Source organism: Oncorhynchus mykiss, chromosome 10 (genome assembly GCF_057628025.1).
Source record: "Oncorhynchus mykiss isolate SJ-2025 chromosome 10, ASM5762802v1, whole genome shotgun sequence".
Lineage (NCBI taxonomy): Eukaryota > Metazoa > Chordata > Actinopteri > Salmoniformes > Salmonidae > Oncorhynchus > Oncorhynchus mykiss.
Window position 1 is genome coordinate 73,404,057 of NC_143031.1, and position 26,514 is coordinate 73,430,570.

Below are 26,514 nucleotides of genomic sequence, written 5' to 3' on the forward strand. Positions count from 1 at the left end.
AGAAATGAGGTCAATCGGATTTATGTTTCCCTGCATTAAAGTCTCCGGCCACTAGGAGCGCCGCCTCCAATCAGGCTTCCAATCCAAGTGTGAAAAACCTAGTCATTTTAAAGCTTTGGCGGCAAGAAAACCCTAAACAATATATCATAGAGGTTTATTTGTCAAACCGAAAGTGATCGAACCAAATTGTAAATTCTGTTTGTTTGGCTCTGCAATGGAAAAACAAACCGCACAAACCCTTCCAGCGCATATTCAAAATAAATTTCCTTCCTCATTCCCTCCATCCCTCACTCTCTCCCTGTCAGTGCCAAAGTCCCAGTCCCTCATGCTGTGTTGGTGGGCCCAGATCAGGTTAGGGCCACACCGGACTGGATACACCACGGCCCAAATACATCCTAGGCCAGCGACCCAGTCTCACCATGGGCTTTGGAGCCTTATGCTAACATCGCACGGCTAACACCGCTAGCCAATAATATTTGGAACCACACTGCCCAGATTAGCTCAGTTCTGAAGCGCATGCCCACTACCCAAAAAACTGCCATAAACTAAATGGCACATACCAACAAGCCCTCAGGGGAGAAAAGTGGGTTGTTAGATTCAGCATGTTTCCTGTGTATTTTTCGAAATAAGAGTGTTTGCTTTGATGTGCAGACCCGATGTGAAAGGGATCACGGTGTCATTACAAGTGGTGGATAGATACAAACATATGCACACACACACACACACACACACTGTTTGTCTGATGATAGATGAAGAGTCGGCAGAGAAGCCAGTGAGTTCTTTGATTTATTGACAGGAAGCTCTGCTCCTTCATAGGGGTTATCTACAAGCCAGAGTCACTTCCTCAACAGCAATTAGTGCCTTCTCTTGTTACACACACTTAAGAAGAACCAGAATGACTGGATTTCTTCTATAGGCTTTCAACGGGAGAGCAAACAAAAATATTCTAAAAGAAGATATCTCCTTCATAGGCTTTAATGGGAGGGCAAACAAAGATATTCTAAAAAGAAGATATCTCCTTCATAGGCTTTAATGGGAGGGCAAACAAAGATATTCTAAAAAGAAGATATCTCCTTCATAGGCTTTAATGGGAGGGCAAACAAAGATATTCTAAAATAAGATATCTCCTTCATAGGCTTTAATGGGAGGGCAAACAATGATATTCTAAAAGAAGATATCTCCTTCATGGGCTTTAATGGGAGGGCAAACAAAAATATTCTAAAAGAAGATATCTCCTTCATAGGCTTTAATGGGAGGGCAAACAATGATATTCTAAAAAGAAGATATCTCCTTCATGGGCTTTAATGGGAGGGCAAACAAAAATATTCTAAAAGAAGATATCTCCTTCATAGGCTTTAATGGAAGGGCAAACAAAGATATTCTAAAATAAGATATCTCCTTCATAGGCTTTAATGGGAGGGCAAACAAAGATATTCAAAAAAGAATGTCTCCTCCATTTAAGTTTTTAATAGGAGAGCAAACAAAGATGTTATACAAGAAGATATCTTGTAGGCTTTCAATGAGTAGGCAAACAAAAATATTCTAAAGTAAGATATCGACTACATAGGATTTCAATGGGAGGCCAAAGAAAGATATTCCCATAAAATATATCTAACACCATCCATCATTTCACCTCAAAGGTCAGGGCTGATGGAGTGTTGACCTCTGTGTCACCCAGAAATGGCGTGACATGGAGGTGATCTTTGAGTAGATAGATCAGTGTAATGTATTCAGGACTGTCACACTCCACACACTCTCACTGTCACATACTCCCTTGTAAAGCAATAAGCATATGCATGTGCACCTGCCTTTACAACCCTACCCCTCCATCACACACACGCATTGAGCAAATGTGGAGAATGCCTTCCCAACAGCCCAGGACACACAGTAACCTATACATGACAGCAGCCAGTGTGTGTGTGTGTGTGTGTGTGTGATAAGGGGAGCGGCATCATGGGGTATATTTATCAACAGCGTGCCTCATCACAGCCCTGTCTCTCTCCACATTTTTCTATCATTGTAATTTCCATTGGATGCCCATTTGGTCATTTGTCACACATCCAAGTCCATTCCCATGATCATTCTGTGCCCCTTACACGGGACCTTACACGGAACCTTACACGGGACCTGGCATCCAGATAGATTCTCTGGGATGTGGGATTGCATAGTGCTGTACTACTCCTTTATGACAATGAGTAAGCACTGACGCTTGGTATGATATGAGGAATGGGCTGGCTTAGTGAGGGATATTTTTTATTCATTTATTTATTTCACCTTCATTTAACCAGGTAGGCTAGTTGAGAACAAGTTCTCATTTACAACTGCGACCTGGCCAAGATAAAGCAAAGCATTGCAACACAAACAACACAGAGTTACACATGGAATAAACAAACATACAGTCAATAATACAATAGAAAAAGTCTATATACAATGTGTGCAAGTGAGGTAATATATGGTGTGTCATAGGGGGTTACGATACTTCATATGAGAGACATAAGGAAGGTTGTTTCTCAACCTTCCACTACTGAGTAATGACAGTTGATATGACAAGGGAAGGGTGTGTCTTAGTGAGGGATATGACATGCATAGCGAGTCATAGGGTGCTACGATGCTACATATGAGGGACATGAGGAGAGTTGTGTTTCTTACCCTTCTGGATTCTATTTCTTTCACGTAGAGAGGGAGCAAAAACTCCGAAACACCCTCTAGCCTGATCCCCTCTTTGGTTACACGAAGATTACCCATTCCATCCTACGGGGAAATAGAGAGGAAAGCGAGAGAGAGAGAAAGGAGAGAGAGAAGAGAGAGAGAGGGGAAAGAGAGGGGAAAGAGAGAGAGAGAGAGAGAGAAAAGAGAGAGAGAGGAAAGGGAGAGAGAGAGAGAGAGAGAAGAGAGAGAGAAAAGATAGAGAGAGAGAGAGAGAAAGACAAAATGGAGAGAATAAGTCCAAACAGTGAAACAGAGAAAACCAGTGTTAGTTCAGTCACCGTGAATAAACTGTTCAGGAGAGGAGGGAGTGGAGAGAAAAACATCCAAAGGAACAAAAGTTGTATTTTAATTAAATATTTGGATCATTTTCAACAACAAAGTACTGTACGTTTTCCAAGTTAGAAATGTCACATGACACATACACACACACACACACACACACACACACACACACACACACACACACACACACACACTCACACACACACACACTCACACAGCCCCCGACAACACTTGCCCACCCCAAAGATAGAAACAAACAGGACTCAATGGGTTAAGTCAGCCTGAGGACTGTTCTGTAGCTCAAACCCATGGTGATTAAGCCAGTCAAACAGGGAAACAGCTCCTCAATAAACTAACACACACCCGCCTGCAGTTCCTATAATACAAACATTATTGCTTTACACGCCCAAACCCAACACACATGCATGAATACACACATCCAAACCCAACACACACACATGCATGAATACACACACCCAAACCCAACACACACACATACACTCTTGCTGTACACCCACATCTCCTCACATACTGTACATCTGTTAGCTGCATGCAGGTGAAAAATCACATCTTTGAAAAGGCACACACACACACACACAACTGCAGGCGACTACTCATATTAGTCAGGTAGCAGTTGTAAATGAGAATTTGCTCTCAACTGGCCAACCTGGTTAAATAATGGTGAAATAATGTATTTATTTTTTTAAATATGAATTAAAAAGAACCAACACATTATGCAGAACTATCCAAGGGTGGAACATGCTCAGGCAGGAGTACGGCCCCCCCGTCAATCGTCAAAACATAAAGATGATTCCTGAATAATTCAGAATTAATCATTAATGTGACGAGCCAACGCTTAGCTAAAGACCCTCGTTCTCTCGTCTAGCCCCGTCACCCCTGACAGTGTTTAGCGATGGTGGCGGCGTGCGACGGCATGGGGCCTTGATTTGACGTGGCAGGTTGTAGACATTAACGTCTCTCTCGGGCAGGTTGGTGTTCAATCTGAGGGAACACAAAAGTCAGAAAAAGAACAGGCCCCTTGGCTAGGCGCCGCGGCGCCGCTAACACACTAATGCCGTCTGCCTGAGAGCCTTGCAGGTACGGAGAGAGAAAGAGAGAGAGAGCGAGAGAGAGCTACGCTAACCACATACCTAACAGCCAAAGTCACTTCTATTAGCCTTCCAGACACGCCGTATGAAATCAGTCTGATTAGCGTGGCAGAGGCGGAGCTTAGTGTCAACAGTGGTGGGAACAGCGAAGGTCTTCAGGAATCCTGGGGGGAAGCAGGCGACTTTAGGATAATGAAGACACTCCTCCGGGATGTGAATGATGGGGAATTCTGTAATAACAGAGGCCTCGGATAATGATGTCCTTCTCTGTTATATTGGATTCCCATGTTGTGTTATAATGACATATTTCCCCATCCACGTCGTGTGTGAGAGTGTGTGTATGTGTGTGTAAGCGTGTGTGTGTAAGAGTGATTATCTACATGTCTGTCTGTGTGTGTGTGTGACTGTGTTCTGCCAAGTCCTTCAGTAGAAGTCAAGCTGATAATGTTGTATCGCCCAGCGCAGCAAGGTTAACTGGCGGAGTCGGCCATTAGGGCTCACATCCCATCCCTGGCACAAGGTTATAGTGAACAGTATAATACTCCCTCCTCCACTTGATGGATGGCCACGGAAAACATTCTCAGGGAAGGTTTTAATGTTCACTCTCGGCTGAATTTCTCACCCAACAATGTTTAGAGAGAAAAGAGAAAGAGCTGGAGGGACGTATAGAAATGAACAAATGAGGAGACATAGATACGAGTTTGTTTGTGTGTCCTCTCTGCCGGGAAAATCTTTTGACCTTTCAGCGCCAACGTAGAAGCAATACCTTGTCAGGGTCTGAAATCAACGCATTGACTTTCATCAGAGTTCTTGGAGAGCTTCCTTCCGCATCACTTCCCCTTCTGGGACGCATCCTAAACATCGTGTTGTATTAGAATGTCAGCTCACGTTGCCTCTGAGCTACAATAAGAGCTATTCCACTTCTAAGGGGCTGCCGCTCTCCACACTGTAAAAAGATGACCCACGGTTTTAGTAAATATTGCAAAAGAAAATCTAGGATTTTTACTTAAAATAATAGGTTTCTAGTTTTACTTACATTTTTGAATATAATACTTAATTTATATGTGTTGTAAAAGACTGGCATTTGCAAACACAAATCCAAGCTAATATGCTGCGAAATTTGACAAACAACAACTTAAAAATATGACGTTCAAATGATTGTGTTGGACTGACATGCTAGATCAAGTTCTGAACTTAAATTGTGCTTGAACAGCTTGATCTTTCTCCTCTGGAATGACCAGGCAGCAGGTAAGGACCAAATTATAACTTGGAATGTAGCTTGGATCTGTCTACACATATTTTCGACGAAATCTAGTAGCCTAGTCTGTTATTTCTTAATTTTTTCACTCAGGATGCTGACGACACCATGATCCGAGAGGACCTCGTTCAGCATGTGATGAATGTGTTCACTGTGAAGGATCTGCACCAGAATTTGGAGCATGGGATCTGCATCGAAGGAGCAGAGGTCCTGGCTGGTATTCCCAGCGTTACACGGTCATGTACATTGCTTATGGGCCTCATCTATGGCTTAAATCTAAGGTACCCCTTTGAGGTGTTCCAAAAAGTATTCTTGGAACTTGATGATCTCAGGACCTCCCCACGGGTCCAAGCTCTAAAGATGAAGTTACTTGTTTTCAGAGATATCTAAAGATATCTATGAGAACTCTCAAAGGGCCACTCACAAACTGTGGTCTAAACCCTACTCAGTAAACTGAAAAGCTAGTTGCTAGGTGGTATAGGTGCTACAGTTTACATGATGCTCTTTGTCAGGTGAAGTCATAAGAGACATCGTCCATTCCTGTTTAAAAAACAGCTTTGTTTTAAAAATGACTCCATATGCACTAGTGGATATCTGAGATTATTTGTCAGGTGCAGCTATCTGGCTGTAACTTTACCTAAGGAGGCAAGGTGGATATGGAGTGAGGTTTAAGGGAGAATTTGGCATATATTTTGTAACAAATGTGCAATGTATGTTTTGAAAACCCATGTTTTGATTAATCTAAAACAGTTAGAATGAGGTTGTATTTGAGCTAAAGTTCATACTGTGCTTTGTGTAAAGTCTATTAAGACAAATCGTTAATTTAAGTTTAAAATATTGTTAATTTACGGTAAAATATTGCTTTGATGTTAAAGGGCGCACAGACCACCAGAAAGTTATTGCCAAACTGTACAAGATGTGAGGTCAAAGTGCTAATCCCAACTATCACCTAAACTTTATGCAGTTGTGAAGATCTAAAATGATTTGTAGTCAGGTGTAGCTATCTGGATGTAACTTTAGGAGGCAAGGTGGAGTTATACCCAGAATGCTTACAGACTACAAAATATGAATGTCTAAGGAGTAGGGTTTAAGGGGCAATTTGAGATTGAAGTTTGAAGAAATGATAACATTTATTTCATTCAAAATAAAGGTGTGGAAGTTTAAAGTTGAACACTGTTGCTTCTTTTTGCATATTCCCTTGTATAGAAATAATCATTTGTAGTAAATTATCCCAAGTATATTGAGGTAACTATTTGCATCAGCTTTTTAAGTATATTTGTGAGTATATATTTGAGTAGTAGGAACCCAATTTAAAGACATTTTACTAACCTGAGTACCACAAGTAACTGAGAGAAAAACATTTGTAAATAACACATAGAATATCAATTATGATACTGAGTAAATTCAGCAAATGAATCGTACAATATTAGTTCTGTAACTGATTACATTAAAACGTATAATATTAGTTCTGTAACTGATTACATTAAGTATATCAAAACGTATAACATTAGTTCTGTAACTGATTACATTAAGTATATCAAACATATAACATTAGTTCTGTAACTGATTACATTAAGTATATCAAACATATAACATTAGTTCTGTAACTGATTACATTAAGTATATCAAACGTATAACATTAGTTCTGTAACTGATTACATTAAGTATATCAAACATATAACATTAGTTCTGTAACTGATTACATTAAGTATATCAAACATATAACATTAGTTCTGTAACTGATTACATTAAGTATATCAAACGTATAACATTAGTTCTGTAACTGATTACATTAAGTATATCAAAACGTATAACATTAGTTCTGTAACTGATTACATTAAGTATATCAAACGTATAATATTAGTTCTGTAACTGATTACATTAAGTATATCAAAACGTATAACATTAGTTCTGTAACTGATTACATTAAAACGTATAATATTAGTTCTGTAACTGATTACATTAAGTATATCAGACGTATAATATTAGTTCTGTAACTGATTACATTAAAACGTATAATATTAGTTCTGTAACTGATTACATTAAGTATATCAAAACGTATAACATTAGTTCTGTAACTGATTACATTAAGTATATCAGACGTATAACATTAGTTCTGTAACTGATTACATTAAAACGTATAATATTAGTTCTGTAACTGATTACATTAAGTATATCAAACGTATACCATTAGTTCTGTAACTGATTACATTAAGTATATCAAACGTATAACATTAGTTCTGTAACTGATTACATTAAGTATATCAGACGTATAATATTAGTTCTGTAACTGATTACATTAAGTATATCAGACGTATAATATTAGTTCTGTAACTGATTACATTAAGTATATCAAACGTATAATATTAGTTCTGTAACTGATTACATTAAGTATATCAAACGTATAATATTAGTTCTGTAACTGATTACATTAAGTATATCAGACGTATAATATTAGTTCTGTAACTGATTACATTAAGTATATCAAACGTATAATATTAGTTCTGTAACTGATTACATTAAGTATATCAAACGTATAATATTAGTTCTGTAACTGATTACATTAAAACGTATAATATTAGTTCTGTAACTGATTACATTAAGTATATCAAAACGTATAACATTAGTTCTGTAACTGATTACATTAAGTATATCAAACGTATAACATTAGTTCTGTAACTGATTACATTAAGTATATCAAACGTATAACATTAGTTCTGTAACTGATTACATTAAGTATATCAAAACGTATAACATTAGTTCTGGGACCTGAAGGACTTAAGCAGGTCAATAAAAATAATTATTTTCTGAACCTGATAAAATTAAGTTTAAAATCCAGTTAGTTGTTTGCACTTCATATATTTGAGTGTGTAATACACTAAAAGCGAAGTATATTATACTTAAAAGATCCTCCTTGTTGGATTTACTTAAAAAGCTGATGCAAATAGTTACCTACATTTTTTTAAAGTGAAAGGGGCACAATATGTTTTACAGTGCAATGATTGGGATGAGAGAAAAGCTGTTCTGCTCTAGGACTGCAATACAAAACCTTCCCACAAACACACAACAAGAGAGACACACACTGGAGTTTATTGGAACGAATCAAATCCCCTTGCACTCGACAGCGCACACATGCAGAGTCTCTCTCTCTCTCTCTCTCTCTCTCTCTCTCTCTCTCGCTCTCGCTCTCAAAATGACGGGTAACCTCTAGAGGTCCAGGGGAAACCGTACTGAAGCCAAGGCATAATTTCAGTAGCTAACTTAAAGCTCCTGAAAGCCTGCATGGTCCCCTTGTGGCTGGGCCTTGGGAAGCTTTGGATGGCCCTCCCAGAATGCTTATCTAACGCAGCACATTTCGTTACAGGACTATTTCAAATAAAGCCAGATAGTCTATGAGAGAAGACAGGAAGTGTTATTAGTTCTCTTACATTTTCCCTCTCGAGTCCCCAGTCTCTTCAATATGTGGACCAAGTTTTATTACAGTCTCATGTCATACACGTAATGAAAGTACAAAGGCTGAAAACTTCTCATTAATTCACCTATATTGTGTATTGATCGATCCTATTCTGCCCTCAACTCTGGATCTTGAAGTCAGTTCCACTGCAATTTTTCAATGTTCCTCTCTAATCAGGGACTGATTTAGACCTGGGACACCAGGTGGGGGCAATGAATTATCAGTTAGAACAGAAAAGCAGCATGCTCCAGACCTCGTAGGGTAAGAGTGCTATAAATACCCCCTGCTATATTGTACGAAGGTGAATAAACTCAACTATGCCTCGGCTTCAGTACGGTTTCCACTGGACCTTTACAGGCCATCAGTCATACACTCAGTAGGAGCGAACCATTTTGGGGAATGGGGTGGTGTACCTAATAAACTGTATATAGTAATAAACTGTATGTAGGTGAATAAATGAGCTCTAACCAAATCAAATTTAAAATCAAATGTATTTATATAGCCCTTCTTACATCAGCTGATATCTCAAAGTGCTGTACAGAAACCCAGCCTAAAACCCCAAACAGCAAGCCATGCAGGTGTAGAGGCACGTAACCCTCCGTTTCTCAAACAACTTGTTTAACCTATTCCATTATAAATGAAATAAACTTCATTAAGTTGAATCTATTCCATTATAAATGAAATAAACTTCATTAAGTTGAATCTATTCCATTGTAAATGAAATAAACTTCATTAAGTTGAATCTATTCCATTGTAAATGAAATAAACTTCATTAAGTTGAATCTATTCCATTATAAATTAAATCAACGTCATTAAGTTGAATCTATTCCATTATAAATTAAATTAAATTAATTAAGTTGAATCTATTCCATTATAAATTAAATAAACTTAATTAAGTTGAATCTATTCCATTATAAATTAAATCAACATCATTAAGTTGAATCTATTACATTATAAATTAAATAAACTTAATTAAGTTGGATCTATTACATTATAAATTAAATAAACTTAATTGGGTAGCCTAGTGGTTAGAGCATTGGACTAGTAACCAGAAGGTTGCAAGTTCAAACCCCTGAGCTGACAAGGTACAAATCTGTCGTTCTGCCCCTGAACAGGCAGTTAACACACTGTTCCAAGGCCGTCATTGAAAATAAGAATTTGTTCTTAACTGACTTGCCTGGTTAAATAAAGGTTAAATAAATATTCCATTCTAAATTAAATAAACTTAATTAAGTTGAATCTATTCCATTATAAATTAAATCAACATCATTAAGTTGAATCTATTCCATTATAAATTAAATAAACTTAATTAAGTTGAATATATTACATTATAAATTAAATAAACTTAATTCAGTTGAATCTATTACATTATAAATTAAATAAACTTAATTAAGTTGAATCTATTAGTCCCAAACCAAATGTTTCGTCACTTGCTTGGTAGAAGTGTGAATGCTTTCACTAAGAGTGAAATGCTTACTAATGGGACGTGCTCCCAACAATGCAGAAATAGAAAAGGTAGAAAAGTAAGACTCCTAATAATAAAAGTAATAATAGATCCACAATGAGTAACGATATATACACGATATACACACAGGCTATATACACGGGGTACCAGTACCGAGTCCATGTTACAGTTTTTTTCATTCAATTGACATTGTCAAAACTCTTCACACAGTCAGCGAAACAGAAGTGTATGTGGACCAAACTGTGAATCCTTTTTCATTGCTTTCACACAAAATGCATCAATGACCACATTCTCCAAAATCCCCCCCAAAAAAGATATATACAGTGGGGCAAAAAAAGTATTTAGTCAGCCACCAATATGCAAGTTCTCCCACTTAAAAAGATGAGAGAGGCCTGTAATTTTCATCATAGGTACACTTCAACTATGACAGACAAAATGAGAAAATAAATCCAGAAAATCACATTGTAGGATTTTTAATGAATTTATTTGCAAATTATGGTGGAAAATAAGTATTTGGTCACCTACAAACAAGCAAGATTTCTGGCTCTCACAGACCTGTAACTTCTTCTTTAAGAGGCTCCTCTGTCCTCCACTCGTTACCTGTATTAATGGCACCTATTTGAACTTGTTATCAGTATAAAAGACACCTGTCCACAATTGGTGGCTGACTAAATACTTTTTTGCCCCACTGTATATTTTCTCATTCATACTCCACCACCTGTTAAACTATATATTTGCAGAACATGTTTTCAAATGCTAACAGACTGTTTCCAAAACTGTTGATTAAAAACACATTCAAAACAGAATGACGGCAAATGTCGTGCATTTCTGCAGTAAGCAGATTGAAACATATAGAAAATCTCAGCAGAATAATTCTAAACACACCTGATTGCAGTTTCCAAACAGACAAAAGAGGATGACATCGGAATGATTTCTTTTGGAAACATGGATCCAGGAAGACAGGTTGGTGGGGATAGAAGAGTGGCAGGGAGAGGGAGAATGTGTGGAGGACAAAGGAGAGGAAGACCAAGAGCGGTGGTCTCTGATGAGACAAGGGCCACAATTATTGACCATGTTGTAAACCATGGCCTCTCTTTGAGAGAGGCCAGTTGAAGAGTGCAACCAAATCTGCAGCGTTCAACAGTTTCATCAATAGTATGAATTTCCCAGTGAGATGTGCATCCTTCAATGATAATTGAACTACATATTACAGTACAATACAGTATGTTCAAATTTTTACATGTACTGACATTTTGAAATATATTGATTGGTTTGTGTGTTTCAGTATGATCCAAATGTTTCCTCCCACAGGAGGGAGATGCAGAATATTATCAGATGTGCAGGAAATTGCCAATGTTGACATGGTAATTGGTAACAATGCAATAAAACTGCAGGAAATTCGGGACAGAGTGCTGGCAGACAATATCACTGTTGGGAATGTGAATATGGTCAGCACAACAACAGTTGCCAGAGTCCTAGAGAAACATAAAATAAGGAGGGAGGAGTTGTACACTGTACCCTTTGAGAGAAACGGTGAATGTGTGAAAGAATTCAGGTATCAATATGTCCAGGTAAGATGTCTGTTCAATAACCCAACAGGGTACATACACAGCTATGCATTATGTAAAGTACTGTAAAACTATGGATTTACTGTATTTTAGAGAGTAATGGAGACGGAAGCCAGGCAAACTGCACATACATTCATCTTTGTGGATAAAGCTGAATTCAACCTGGCAAAAACGCGCTGCAGGGGAAGAAATGTGATTGGACAGAGAGTGGATGTCCCAGGCCAGAGAGGAGTTAACATCACAACGTGTGCAGCACTGTCCAAGGATGGTTTGCTGTTACACAAACCACTCATTGGCCCCTACAATACAGAGAGGCTCAGTTATTTTCTGGATGACCTGCATAATCAACTTGTACCAGCGGAGGAGAGAGGGGCCAGAAACTCCCCTACCGTCGTTGTTGTGTGGGATAATGTGGCATTCCACCACTCTGGTGCAGTCAGACTGGTTTGCTGCACATCCCAGGATGTCAGTACTATTCCTGCCTCTGTTCTCCCCCTTCCTAAACCCCATAGTTTTTCTCTGCATGGAGGTGGAAGGTTTATGACCACCATCCACATGACCAGATGTCCTTACTGGAAGCCATGAATGCGGGGTGTGGAGACACTTCTCCTGAAGACTGACAGGGTGTGGAGACACTTCTCCTGAAGACTGCCAGGGTGTGGAGACACTTCTCCTGAAGACTGCCAGGGTGTGGAGACACTTCTCCTGAAGACTGCCAGGGTGTGGAGACACTTCTCCTGAAGACTGCCAGGGTGTGGAGACACTTCTCCTGAAGACTGACAGGGTGTGGAGACACTTCTCCTGAAGACTGCCAGGGTGTGGAGACACTTCTCCTGAAGACTGACAGGGTGTGGAGACACTTCTCCTGAAGACTGCCATGGGGTGGAGACACTTCTCCTGAAGACTGCCAGGGTGTGGATACACTTCTCCTGAAGACTGTCAGGGTGTGGATACACTTCTCCTGAAGACTGACAGGGTGTGGAGACACTTCTCCTGAAGTCTGCAGGTTGGTTTTAGACATTCCAGAAGATACTTTCCAAGATGCATCACCAGAGAAGAAATAAGATGTGATGTTGATGAGAACTTGTGGTCAAATGCAGGAGAGAGTAACAACTAGAACCCTCACAGTACTGTACAGTATGAGTGTTATATTATACATGTTGATGAGAACTAGAACCCTCACAGTACTGTGCAGTATGAGTGTTATACTATACATGTTGATGAGAACTAGAACCCTCACAGTACTGTACAGTATGAGTGTTATACTATACATGTTGATGAGAACTAGAACCCTCACAGTACTGTACAGTATGAGTGTTATACTATACATGTTGATGAGAACTAGAACCCTCACAGTACTGTACAGTATGAGTGTTATACTATACATGTTGATGAGAACTAGAACCCTCACAGTACTGTACAGTATGAGTGTTATACTATACATGTTGATGAGAACTAGAACCCTCACAGTACTGTACAGTATGAGTGTTATATTATACATGTTGATGAGAACTAGAACCCTCACAGTACTGTACAGTATGAGTGTTATACGATACATGTTGATGAGAACTAGAACCCTCACAGTACTGTACAGTATGAGTGTTATACTATACATGTTGATGAGAACTAGAACCCTCACAGTACTGTACAGTATGAGTGTTATACTATACATGTTGATGAGAACTAGAACCCTCACAGTACTGTACAGTATGAGTGTTATACTATACATGTTGATGAGAACTAGAACCCTCACAGTACTGTACAGTATGAGTGTTATATTATACATGTTGTTGATGTTTTTATGTCATTATTATTGCAGACCTGGAATTTTAGGAATGTATTTTTCACAAGTAAATTACTATATGCAAAGATATAGAAAAAATAAAAGCTATTGAAGCAAATTGCTGTATTTCTGATTAATTCTTGTTACATATACTTTAGTACAGTCAATAAGGTGTGTTATTCTTACTCTATAATGAAATTCTGATTTATGTGAAAAATCAATAATTTATGTAATGTTCCCTGTTGTTAGTGTTTTTTAGGTCAGTGTGTTGTGAGTGACAATGTCTGCTTTCTGAGTGAGATTTGTGGCCCGTGTTCTGGTCGAACAAGCTTATTTTGAGACATGTATGAAGTGTTTGGTGGTTTGAGTGAGTTTTGGAGGTGAGATCATCTGTTCGGCCAGGATGCATGTTGGTAATACAGACTGTGTGAAGAGTTTTGAAAAAGTGGCTTCAGTATTGACCGATGCTTGTTAGCAATTTAAAAAATCTGTAATTGGGAATGAAGTGACTAGGCAACAGGATAGATAATAAACAGTAGCAGCAGTGTATGTGATGAGTCAAAAACAATGGTGCTGTCTGAGAATTTTTCGGGCCTTCCTATGACAGCGCCTGCTATAGAGGTCCTGGATGTGACCCTCCATCCATTCTGCTGTGCCCTGAGCAGAGTGACAGATGACCGTGTGTCTGAGTAGTGACTTACTGTCCAAGTCTACCGGCCTGTGTGTCCAGGGCTGTCCAGCTCAGCCCGTCTTTCATCTGACCTGAATACCAAACCGACTGGAACGTTTGTCTGGTGGGCAAACCGCTCACGTTGACGTGGAGGGGCTGCTATCTGAGCGCTGTCCGTCTCTGTGTGTGAGGCGTATGTGTGCCTGTGTGTGTGCCTGTGTGTGTGTGGGCCTGTGTGTGTGTGTGCCTGAGTGTGTGTGTGTGCCTGTGTGTGTGTGTCTACGTGCACCTGTGTGTGTGCCTGTGTAAGTGTGCGTGTTTACGTGCAACTGTGTGTGTGTGTGTGTGTCTGCTTGTCTAGTTGCGTGTGTATGTGTGTACACTGCACTGTGCCCATGGCCTTGTTGGTAGACTGTCAGTCACTGTGGACAGCCGCTTGCCAAACAGAACAGAGAGAAGCACAGCAGAGCGGCACCGGGACTCACTGAGCATGCTCACACCAGGCCTGTCCGTCATCGCTAGCTGGGCTGAGGAGAATGAGTCATGACCAGAGTCACCTTGTTTAATACCATACAGTTAGCCTGATCCCAGATCTGGTTGTGCTTTTGCCTACACTCTTAGAAAAAAAGGTTCTTGATAGAACCAAAAAGGCTTGCTTCATATATGGCACACCTATAGGTTCTATGTAGAACCCTTTTGTAGGGTCCTTTGATCAGAACTCCAGGGGTTCTTCTTCACTGAACCAAAATTGGTTCCATATAGAACCCTTTTTATTCCATATTGGGTTCTATATGGAACCAATTTCATTTCTATATAGAACCTTAAGAGGTGCCATATATGAAGCAAGCATATAGCCCTTTTTATCTAAGAGTGTTCTCCATTGTGATTGTCAAGCATGACAATTCCATAAGGAGTTGGCTGGAGAGCAGAAAACAGACCATATTTCTCTCACGATTCTCATCAGAAAAGAAATGGGAAGAACTTGGTACGGTAATGAAAATGCATAAAACAAGTCATGCAAATTGGCCACACATCCTGACCGTAGCAGCGACACACGGCCACTCACACAATTACATCTGAAATCCCAAATAAACAGACGAATCAAATGAAGATCCCACATGTGTGTGGACTGGGACGAGAAGAGCTGTTTAAAAAGAGCAAGATCACATTCTAATAGTTTTTGGTCCATTACTGTAAATACATGTGGCAGCGCTTGTCAGTCATAATGTTGTTTTCCACAACATAGCATTGAGCTATCACATGGCTTCCATAATATGAACTATCACATGGCTTCCATAATATGAACTATCATGGCTTCCGTAATATGAACTATCACATGGCTTCCATAATATGAACTATCATGGCTTCCATAATACGAACTATCACATGGCTTCCATAATATGAACTATCACATGGCTTCCATAATATGAACTATCACATGGCTTCCATAATATGAACTATCACATGGCTTCCGTAATATGAACTATCACATGGCTTCCATAATATGAACTATCACATGGCTTCCATAATATGAACTATCACATGGCTTCCGTAATATGAACTATCACATGGCTTCCGTAATATGAACTATCACATGGCTTCCATAATATGAACTATCACATGGCTTCCATAATATGAACTATCACATGGCTTCCATAATATGAACTATCACATGGCTTCCATAATATGAACTATCACATGGGTTCCGTAATATGAACTATCACATGGCTTCCGTAATATGAACTATCACATGGCTTCCATAATATGAACTATCACATGGCTTCCATAATATGAACCATCACATGGCTTCCGTAATATGAACTATCACATGGCTTCCATAATATGAACTATCACATGGCTTCCATAATATGAACTATCACATGGCTTCCGTAATATGAACTATCACATGGCTTCCGTAATATGAACTATCACATGGCTTCCATAATATGAAACCCTTTAAAGTGTCAATCAGCAGTTGAAACAATAACAAAGCGTTTTCCCCACCACTGTTTCAGTAAATAGCTGAGGGATAGGCCTAGAGAAATGTAACCACTCAAATTCATAGACAGAGGTATGGATGCAAGGACTGACCATTCATGATGTAAAAAAATATAGTTTTAACCATGTTTTGACGCTACACAGTGTTTCTTTTTCATTTATTTTGTTTACAAACATTGAAATATAACAAGTTCATATTTTGTGTTCTGATATGGTAGGAATCAGTGGGCATATAATATTCATTTATAAGTCCCAAAATCGATGTAGCAATTGCAGACTTACCCTATAACTTAGCTACTTTCCTTCCTTACTTTACAAGACATAACAGAAGTCACAGGCCTGAGGCCCCTCATCTAATCAGACATCTTCAGTACTTCTCTGTGTGTCAGAAAAGGTTGACTTATTTCAACCCGACACAATCCGAGAGAGAGAGAGAGAGAGAGAGAGAGAGAGAGAGAGAGGGGCATTCGGTGAGAAAGAGGGAGATAGAGGGGAAGAGAGGTATAGATGGAGAGAGAGATAGACAGTGGAATGAAATTAATTTATTTTGAAGAAGCGGATAGGGAGAATATGAGGCAGAGAGAGAAAGAGAAAGAGGCAACAAACAGAGAGAGAGAGATGGATAAACTGAATGAGAGAGAAAACAATCATCTTTGTCGAATGGCCATCTGTTTGCCATAGCCTCAGCAATAAAACAGGGCCCTTTAAACAACAAACGAGGCAGTTCCGAGGAGGACACCACCCATTAGAGCCCTCTGATTGATTGTCAACGCCGGCCTGCTCTTGGCCCGCTCTCTCCGAAGCCGGCCCGACGTACGCAACATTACCTGAACATATTATGATACTCCATTGGCCCCTAACGAGTTAAATTGACGGGAATGAATCCTGGGGCTGACAAATCTGAGGGGGCCTAGCTTTGGCTGTTGTTGTTGGGAAAGGAAGAAGATATGGAAAGAGGAGGATGCTGTGTGTGTGTGTGTGTGTGTGTGTGTGTGTGTGTGTGTGTGTGTGTGTGTGTGTGTGTGTGTGTACTCTTGTGTTCTCTCATGTGTATGCATACTGTAGGCACTCTGCACGAATCGACCCAAAACCCGAATTGCCCGAGTCCACGACGCGGCTCGTCATGGGATTTTCATTCCACCAACAGGTATCAGAGGACCCGCGTTCAGCGGTCTATGTTTAATAATCATAACCCAGTACGAGGTCGACGCCCTTATTTGTCTTTTTAAAAGCTTTTTTCCCATCCACTTTTAACAATGTGGCTTTGTCAGGGTCCGCTTCCGACAGATCAATGCCTAATTGGATTTCCTACAACCTTCAATGGACGACCCGCGTTTAAAAATTAACGCTGCAGAACTAGAGAAATAATAATCATGATACAACGACTACGCTGCCGAGCTCGGTTATTACACACCTTAGGGGGCTGGAGGAACGACACGGCCCATAGTGTTACTATTGATTTATATCCCACACACGACTTCAGATGAATGGTGCTCGGGCCACGATTCAGCTGGGGAAACAGGGAAAAAAGCTTCTGAACTGGACGACTTCACTGTGGTTTCAAACTTCAGGGTTTGCAGGGACAAGCTATGTTTCTGGGGAGGGTGTTTTTCTGTGTTCTCCCTCTTCATCTCACTGAGCTGTTCTAGTTACTTTTTGATCTGTCTTGTCCTGTCAACATTCCTCAATGCTCCTGTCCTGTTAACATTCCTCAATGCTCCTGTCCTGTTAACATTCCTCAATGCTCCTGTCCTGTCAACATTCCTCAATGCTCCTGTCCTGTTAACATTCCTCAATGCTCCTGTCCTGTTAACATTCCTCAATGCTCCTGTCCTGTTAATTTCCTCAATGCTCCTGTCTTGTTAACATTCCTCAATGCTCCTGTCCTGTTAACATTCCTCAATGCTCCTGTCCTGTTAACATTCCTCAATGCTTCTGTCCTGTTAACATTCCTCAATTCTCCTGTCCTGTTAACATTCCTCAATGCTCCTGTCCTGTTAACATTCCTCAATGCTCCTGTCCTGTTAACATTCCTCAATGCTCCTGTCCTGTTAACATTCCTCAATGCTCCTGTCCTGTTAATTTCCTCAATGCTCCTGTCCTGTCAACATTCCTCAGTGCTCCTGTCCTGTTAACATTCCTCAATGCTCCTGTCCTGTCAACATTCCTCAATGCTCCTGTCCTGTTAACATTCCTCAATGCTCCTGTCCTGTTAACATTCCTCAATGCTCCTGTCCTGTTAACATTCCTCAATGCTTCTGTCCTGTTAACATTCCTCAATGCTCCTGTCCTGTCAACATTCCTCAATGCTCCTGTCCTGTTAACGTTCCTCAATGCTCCTGTCCTGTTAACATTCCTCAATGCTCTTGTCCTGTCAATTTCCTCAAACCTCCGGTCCTGTTAACTTCCTCAATACTCCAGTCTTGTCCTGTTAACTTCCTCAATGCTCCTGTCTTGTCCTGTTAATGTTCCAAATATGCCTATCCTGTTAAAACCTCTTAAAGATCTCTAGAGATCGGTGTCCCACCCTCGGGACAGTTGAGCTAATGTGCGCTAATGTGATTAGCATGACATTGTAAGTAACAAGAACATTTCCCAGGACATAGACATATCTTATATGGACAGAAAGCTTAAATTCTTGTTAATCTAACTGCACTGTCTAATTTACAGTAGCTATTAGAATGAAAACATATCATTATATTGTTTGAGGAGAGTGCACACTTTTGAAAATGTATATATTGACCAATTAGGCATATTTGGGCAGACTTGAGACAACATTTTGAACAGAAATGCAATGGTTCATTGGATCAGATAAAACTGCACATACACTGCTGCCATCTAGCGGCCAAAATTTAAATTGCGCCTAGAGTCCTAACTCAGATTATGGCCTTTCTCTTGCATTTCAAAAAATAATGGAAGAAAAAAAATATATCCTTGCTTCAGGTCTTGAGCTACAGACAGTTCAATTTGGGTATGTCACTTCAGGCGAAAATTGAAAAAAAGGGTCCGATCCCTTCCTCAATTCTCCTGTCTTATCCAGGCTTCCATAATATGAACTACCACATGGCTTTCCTGTTAACACATAGGCTTTCCTGTTAACTGGTCCAACCTGCAGCCTGTGTCCTCTGGTCTAACCTGCAGCCTGTGTCCTCTGGTCTAACCTGCAGACTGTGTCCTCTGGTCTAACCTGCAGACTGTGTCCTCTGGTCTAACCTGCAGACTGTGTCCTCTGGTCTAACCTGCAGACTGTGTCCTCTGGTCTAACCTGCAGACTGTGTCCTCTGGTCTAACCTGCAGCCTGTGTCCTCTGCTTGTCCCTCTGTACTGTGATTACCTGCTCTGTCCTCCTCTATCTTCCTTCTGTTGATTTTTCTGGGCAGGAAGTCACGGTATCCTCTGCCCAGAGACTCCTCCTCCTGGGCCCCACTTCACAGGAGCTGTGACATCTTCAGCGTGAGACAATCAGCCCGATGTGATCGGTATCGATCTACCGCAGGGGGGAGGGAAAGTCGGCCGGTGGATGAGAGGAAAAAGGGAGGGAACAAAAGAAACATGAAAGGAAAGGATATCTGTCAGGGCCCCGGGAGAGGGTGGAGGTGGTCGAAGAGAGGAGAGGGGGATGAGAAGGAAAGAAGAAGGCCTCAGGCGTGATCGGATGTCCCTATCCCACGCAGGGATATCGCCCCGGCCGTTTGAAACACCCTTCTTTAATCAACTGCTAATCCGCGGTGGTGTAAAGGTAAACTCCCGACGTTCTTTCAGCGTTAATTAAACCTAACATGTCCTCCCCCGTGATGTCATCCTCAAGGTCGTCAACACGGACAGGGGAATACAGACCGGCTTTGTACCCTGACTGAGGGGTCCAGCCAGGCTGCGAGGACCCCTGGGTGCACAGATGCAGGGTGTGAGCTAATTTCTGTATGATTCCATGATGATTTAAACTGGTGACACACTGTTCATTAGCTCAAATGTGATTAATATTGGTCTCTATACTGCTAGAGATGGAATAGTAGTCGGTGAATATGTTATTTGGCAGACTGGGTTGATAAATTGTCTTGTAATATATACCATTAAACAGACTCTTTAATCCAAATTTAATTACAGTCACGCATGCACACATTTTACATAGAGGTGGTCCTGGGAATCGAACACCCTACCCTGGCGTTGCAAGCACCATGGTTTACCAACTGAGCTATAGAAACCTTGTCTATAGACTGTGTTAAGATTCTTTAATTATCTCTTACACACACGCCCACCTGTTCCATCCCTACACTTTCCCTCGCTCTTGCTCCTCCTCGTTCCCTGTGGCACAAGGACAATGAGATGCAGTGTTGAAGTCCTAATGGCCATTAGTTTCCAGGTGGTTTGACCCGGCTCTCTGTGGCACCACATCAGCATGGTTATTGGCTGGGATAACTCCCCCTGGGTCTTAATGACTGCTACCATCCATTTATCTTTTAGTCAAAGACCAAGGCTGTAGCTTTAAGAAGAAACACACGTCAGGGCTTGTGGAAATACATGTATAGACAGACAGATGGATGGACAGATGTCCATGCACACACACACTCCCTCCTATTGCCGAGTTAGTTTTACCCCTACCTACATGTACATATTACCTCAACTACCTCATACCCCTGCACATTGACTCGGTACCGGTACCCCTGCACATTGATTCGCTACCGGTACCCCTGCACATTGACTCTCTACCGGTACCCCTGCACATTGACTCGCTACCGGTACCCCTGCACATTGACTCTCTACCGGTACCCCTGCACATTGACTCAGTACCGGTACCCCCTCACATTGACTCGGTACCGGTACCCCCGCACATTGACTCGCTACCGGTACCCCTGCACATTGACTCGGTACCGGTACCCCTGCACATTGACTCGCTACCGGTACCCCTGCACATTGACTCAGTACCGGTGCCCCCGCACATTGACTCGGTACCGGTACCCCCGCACATTGACTCGCTACCGGTACCCCTGCACATTGACTCGCTACCGGTACCCCCGCACATTGACTCGGTACCGGTACCCCCGCACATTGACTCGGTACCGGTACTCCCGCACATTGACTCGGTACCGGTACTCCCGCACATTGACTCGGTACCAGTACTCCCGCACATTGACTCGGTACCGTTACTCCCGCACATTGACTCGGTACCGGTACTCCCGCACATTGACTCGCTACCGGTACCCCTGCACATTGACTCAGTACCGGTACCCCTGCATAGTGACTCAGTACTGGTACTCCCGCACATTGACTCGGTACCGGTACTCCCGCACATTGACTCGGTACCAGTACTCCCGCACATTGACTCGCTACCGGTACCCCTGCACATTGACTCGGTACAGGTACCCCTGCATAGTGACTCAGTACTGGTACCCTTTATATAGCCTCGTTGTTGTTATTTATTGTGCTACTATTTTCTTTACCTTAAAACTCTGTGTTTTTGGGAAAGGACTCGTGAGTAAAGCATTTCACTGTAAAGTATACACCTTTTGTATTCCACACGTGACAAATAAAATTTGATTTGACACACACACACACACACACACACACACACACACACACACACACACACACACAGCTGTAACCCTCATGTGCTGGAGAAGAATCCCTTCTCTCTTTGACCAACAGAAAGGAGACAGCGAAAAGACGGACTGGAGTAGCGAGAGCAGCAGGCCACAACCTTTATCTCCCTCCATAGCAGACAGAGAGACAGACGGACTGGAGTAGCGAGAGCAACAGGCCACAACCTTTATCTCCCTCCATAGCAGACAGAGAGACAGACGGACTGGAGTAGCGAGAGCAGCAGGCCACAACCTTTATCTCCCTCCATAGCAGACAGAGAGACAGACGAACTGGAGTAGCGAGAGCAGCAGGCCACAACCTTTATCTCCCTCCATAGCAGACAGAGAGACAGACGGACTGGAGTAGCGAGAGCAGCAGGGACACAACCTTTATCTCCCTCCATAGCAGACAGAGAGACAGACGAACTGGAGTAGCGAGAGCAGCAGGCCACAACCTTTATCTCCCTCCATAGCAGACAGAGACACAGACGGACTGGAGTAGCGAGAGCAGCAGGGACACAACCTTTATCTCCCTCCATAGCAGACAGAGAGACAGACGGACTGGAGTAGCGAGAGCAGCAGGCCACAACCTTTATCTCCCTCCATAGCAGACAGAGAGACAGACGGACTGGAGTAGCGAGAGCAGCAGGGACACAACCTTTATCTCCCTCCATAGCAGACAGAGACAGAGAAAGACAGAGAAAGACGGGTTGTGATCTTCAGTGGAGGAGGGCTGAGAGATCTTAGCTCATTTAGCGGAAAGGAAATGAGAAAGCATTCTGCTGTGAAGTCCAGGCCACAGGTTTTGTTACACACTGTGGGGGTCAGCGGGGTTCACATATAAGGTCAAATAAAGGTCAAGGGCCATCTTGCTTTCTCTGTACGTTCCGCGAAAGGCTTGCCGACAGCGTATCTGTTTCTGAGAAAGATTTAATGCTGAATGGATGTGACTTTTTTCTCTTCTTCATCATCTCCTGCTACTTTCTCCCTCTCTCACTAGCATCGTCATTCCTGCAGCGAAAAAATGTTTAGATAAATCACACACTTTCTCTCAGACACACACTCACATGCACGCACGCACTAGGGTTTAAGAGCGGGAACCGCTATTTCCCGGCCAAACCCTATAGTTTCCGGGGATAAATAATGGGGATAAATAATGGCGAGGAACTGGTATATTATGATCAATTATTTCTATGAACAGCATGACGTGAAATGGAACTGGTAAATTATATACAATGTCTAAATATATATATATACAGTGGGGAGAACAAGTATTTGATACACTGCAGACTTTGCAGGTTTTCCTACTTACAAAGCATGTAGAGGTCTGTAATTTAACAGGAAACGTATGATCTCTGTAATTGCAAACAAAGGTTTCTGTACCAAATATTAAGTTCTGCTTTTCTGATGTATCAAATACTTATGTCATGTAATAAAATTCAAATTAATTACTTAAAAATCATACAGTGATTTTCTGGATTTTTGTTTTAGATTCCGTCTCTCACAGTTGTAGTGTACCTATGATAAAAATTACAGACCTCTACATGCTTTGTAAGTAGGAAAACCCGCAAAATCGGCAGTGTATCAAATACTTGTTTTCCCCACTGTATATATAAATAGAAATAGAGAGAGAGGTAGTTTCACTTGCTTTGGCAATGTAAACATATGTTTCCCATGCCAATAAAGCCCTTTGAATTTCTTTGAGAGAGAGAGAGGAGGGGAGAGAAGAGAGAGAATGGTGAGAGAAGAGAGAGAGAGAGGGAGGGGGAGAGAGAGAGAGAGAGAGAGAGAGTGAGAGATACTGAGAGAGAGAGAGATAGTGAGAGATAGTGAGAGAGAGAGATGGGGACAGGAAGTGAAGAATGGCCAGTAGTGTCCAGACAGACAGAGCGTGGTAGGATGGAAGGAAGGAGGGAGGGAGGCTGTTAGATTATCTCTCTCTGTGCAGACCTCCCTCTGCTCTGATTAAGATCAGACACGTCAGCACTCTGGACCTGATGGATCCCCAACATTAACCCACCCTCCCTCTGCTCTGTGTGTGTGTGTGTGTGTGTGCATTTAATGGTGTGCCCTCAATTACCTGAGGGGGTATTGGTGTGAGCATGAGAACATGTGTGTGTGTGTATGTGTGTTTCAAGCCGAGCCTCCTCCATTACCTCAGGTCAGAACAAAGACCCAGGCGTGGCTAGGGGGGGATCAGTGATGGAGTTCAGCGGATAAGCAGTGTGTGTGTGTGTGTGTGTGTAGCAGTGGGCTCAGGTGCTAGCCTCTCGTAATGACTAGAGCTGAGCACACAGGTTTGTAGAAGAGCACCGTACAGCATATTCTGGCCCCAGGGCACAGCTGGGAGATATAGGATAGTACAGGACACACACACATTGGCATGCGTACAAACGCACAACATTATTTCACTCATACCAAACTGTTATATAAGAAATGCCTTCCCACACACTGCAGACAAAAAAATCTCTCTCTCTCTCTCTCTCTCTCTCTCTCTCTCTCTCTCTCTCTCTCTCTCTCTCTCTCTCTCTCTCTCTCTCTCTCTCTCTCTCTCTCTCTCTCTCTCTCTCTCTCTCTCTCTCTCTCTCTCTCTCTCTCTCTCTCTCTCTCTCTCTCTCTCTCTCTCTCTCTCTCTCTCTCTCTCTCTCTCTCTCTCTCTCTCTCTCTCTCTCTCTCTCTCTCTCTCTCTCTCTCTCTCTCTCTCTCTCTCTCTCTCTCTCTCTCTCTCTCTCTCTCTCTCTCTCTCTCTCTCTCTCTCTCTCTCTCTCTCTCTCTAGGATGCACCAATAATACTAAACCCCTAACATTAACAGCGGCCATATTGTCCAACACCTGCCTCACCATCTCTTAACCTCAACAGAATGATGACCATGCTCAGAGATAGTGGTCTGCGGCATCGCAGTCTCAACAGACTAATCAAATCAAATGTTATTTGGCGCATTCTTCGTAAAAAAGAGGTGTAGACTAACAGTGTAATGCTTACTTACGGGTTCTTTTCCCACAATGCAGTTAAAGATCAAAAATAAAACATAGAAATAGTGACACAAGGAATAAATACCATATATTTAGTGTGCCTTGGGGGTTAGATGTTAACATCTGTTGTGGCTGTAAAGTACAGTCCATGAACAGGAATGAGATATGACCAGGAACAACTCAGAGCCAATCTAGTCCGGTCAGGATGTCAGGAGAACCAATGGGTAATTCCACGCATTAGAAAGTAACCTCACATCCTTCCCCCGACTAGGAAATGAAGACAATTGATTGGTGACAACATTGCCATGCCAACGGCGGAACAAGTGGAAATGTAATCCCAGCGTGAAACCCCCAAAGGACCCTGCAGGATTTGCATTCCCCAAATTGAAGTCCGACCTCCCCATTTACAGCCAAGCTGTCACTTCAAACAAAAAAATTAAAACAATATTTTTTGTATCCTTTTTAACATTTGTCAAGTGTTTAATTTAAATCTTCCTTTGATAGCCTTTCGGGTGACATTGAAACTCAATAAATAATCATGAAGCAATCATAACAACACATAGCCTATTCATCATATCGCTAATAAGTACCTAAAATAGGCAATTAACACTTTGATGAACTCTAACTTATTTGTGCCAGGTCATCTGCAACCAGATTCAGATCTCATTATTAATCTCATGGTGTTAGTCTATGGAGTCTTCACTGACATGGTGCTAGTCTAAGGAGTCTTCACTGACATGGTGCTAGTCTATGGAGTCTTCACTGACATGGTGCTAGTCTATGGAGTCTTCACTGACATGGTGTTAGTCTATGGAGTCTTCACTGACATGGTGCTAGGTCTATGGAGTCTTCACTGACATGGTGCTAGTCTATGGAGTCTTCACTGACATGGTGCTAGTCTATGGAGTCTTCACTGACATGGTGTTAGTCTATGGAGTCTTCACTGACATGGTGCTAGTCTATGGAGTCTTCACTGACATGGTGCTAGTCTATGGAGTCTTCACTGACATGGTGTTAGTCTATGGAGTCTTCACTGACATGGTGCTAGTCTATGGAGCCTTCACTGACATGGTGCTAGTCTATGGAGTCTTCACTGACATGGTGTTCGTCTATGGAGTCTTCACTGACATGGTGCTAGTCTATGGAGTCTTCACTGACATGGTGCTAGTCTATGGAGTCTTCACTGACATGGTGCTAGTCTATGGAGTCTTCACTGACATGGTGTTAGTCTATGGAGTCTTCACTGACATGGTGCTAGTCTATGGAGCCTTCACTGACATGGTGCTAGTCTATGGAGTCTTCACTGAGATGGTGTTAGTCTATGGAGTCTTCACTGACATGGTGTTAGTCTATGGAGTCTTCACTGACATGGTGCTAGTCTATGGAGTCTTCACTGACATGGTGTTAGTCTATGGAGTCTTCACTGACATGGTGCTAGTCTATGGAGTCTTCACTGACATGGTGCTAGTCTATGGAGTCTTCACTGACATGGTGCTAGTCTATGAAGTCTTCACTGACATGGTGCTAGTCTATGGAGTATTCACTGACATGGTGTTAGTCTATGGAGTCTTCACTGACATGGTGCTAGTCTATGGAGTCTTCACTGACATGGTGTTAGTCTATGGAGTCTTCACTGACATGGTGTTAGTCTATGGAGTCTTCACTGACA

At 41.7% G+C, this 26,514-nt stretch overlaps 1 protein-coding gene across 1 annotated transcript in view; it reads right to left on the reverse strand.

The window, feature by feature from the left end:
* The window catches only part of LOC110534569 (zeta-sarcoglycan), a 323,045-nt gene that overhangs the window by 77,044 nt on the left and 219,487 nt on the right, over positions 1–26,514 (reverse strand). The window contains exon 3 of the mRNA XM_090187849.1: positions 2,650–2,751. Coding sequence (XP_090043975.1) covers positions 2,650–2,751 — 102 coding nt within the window. The remainder of the gene's footprint in view (positions 1–2,649; positions 2,752–26,514) is intronic.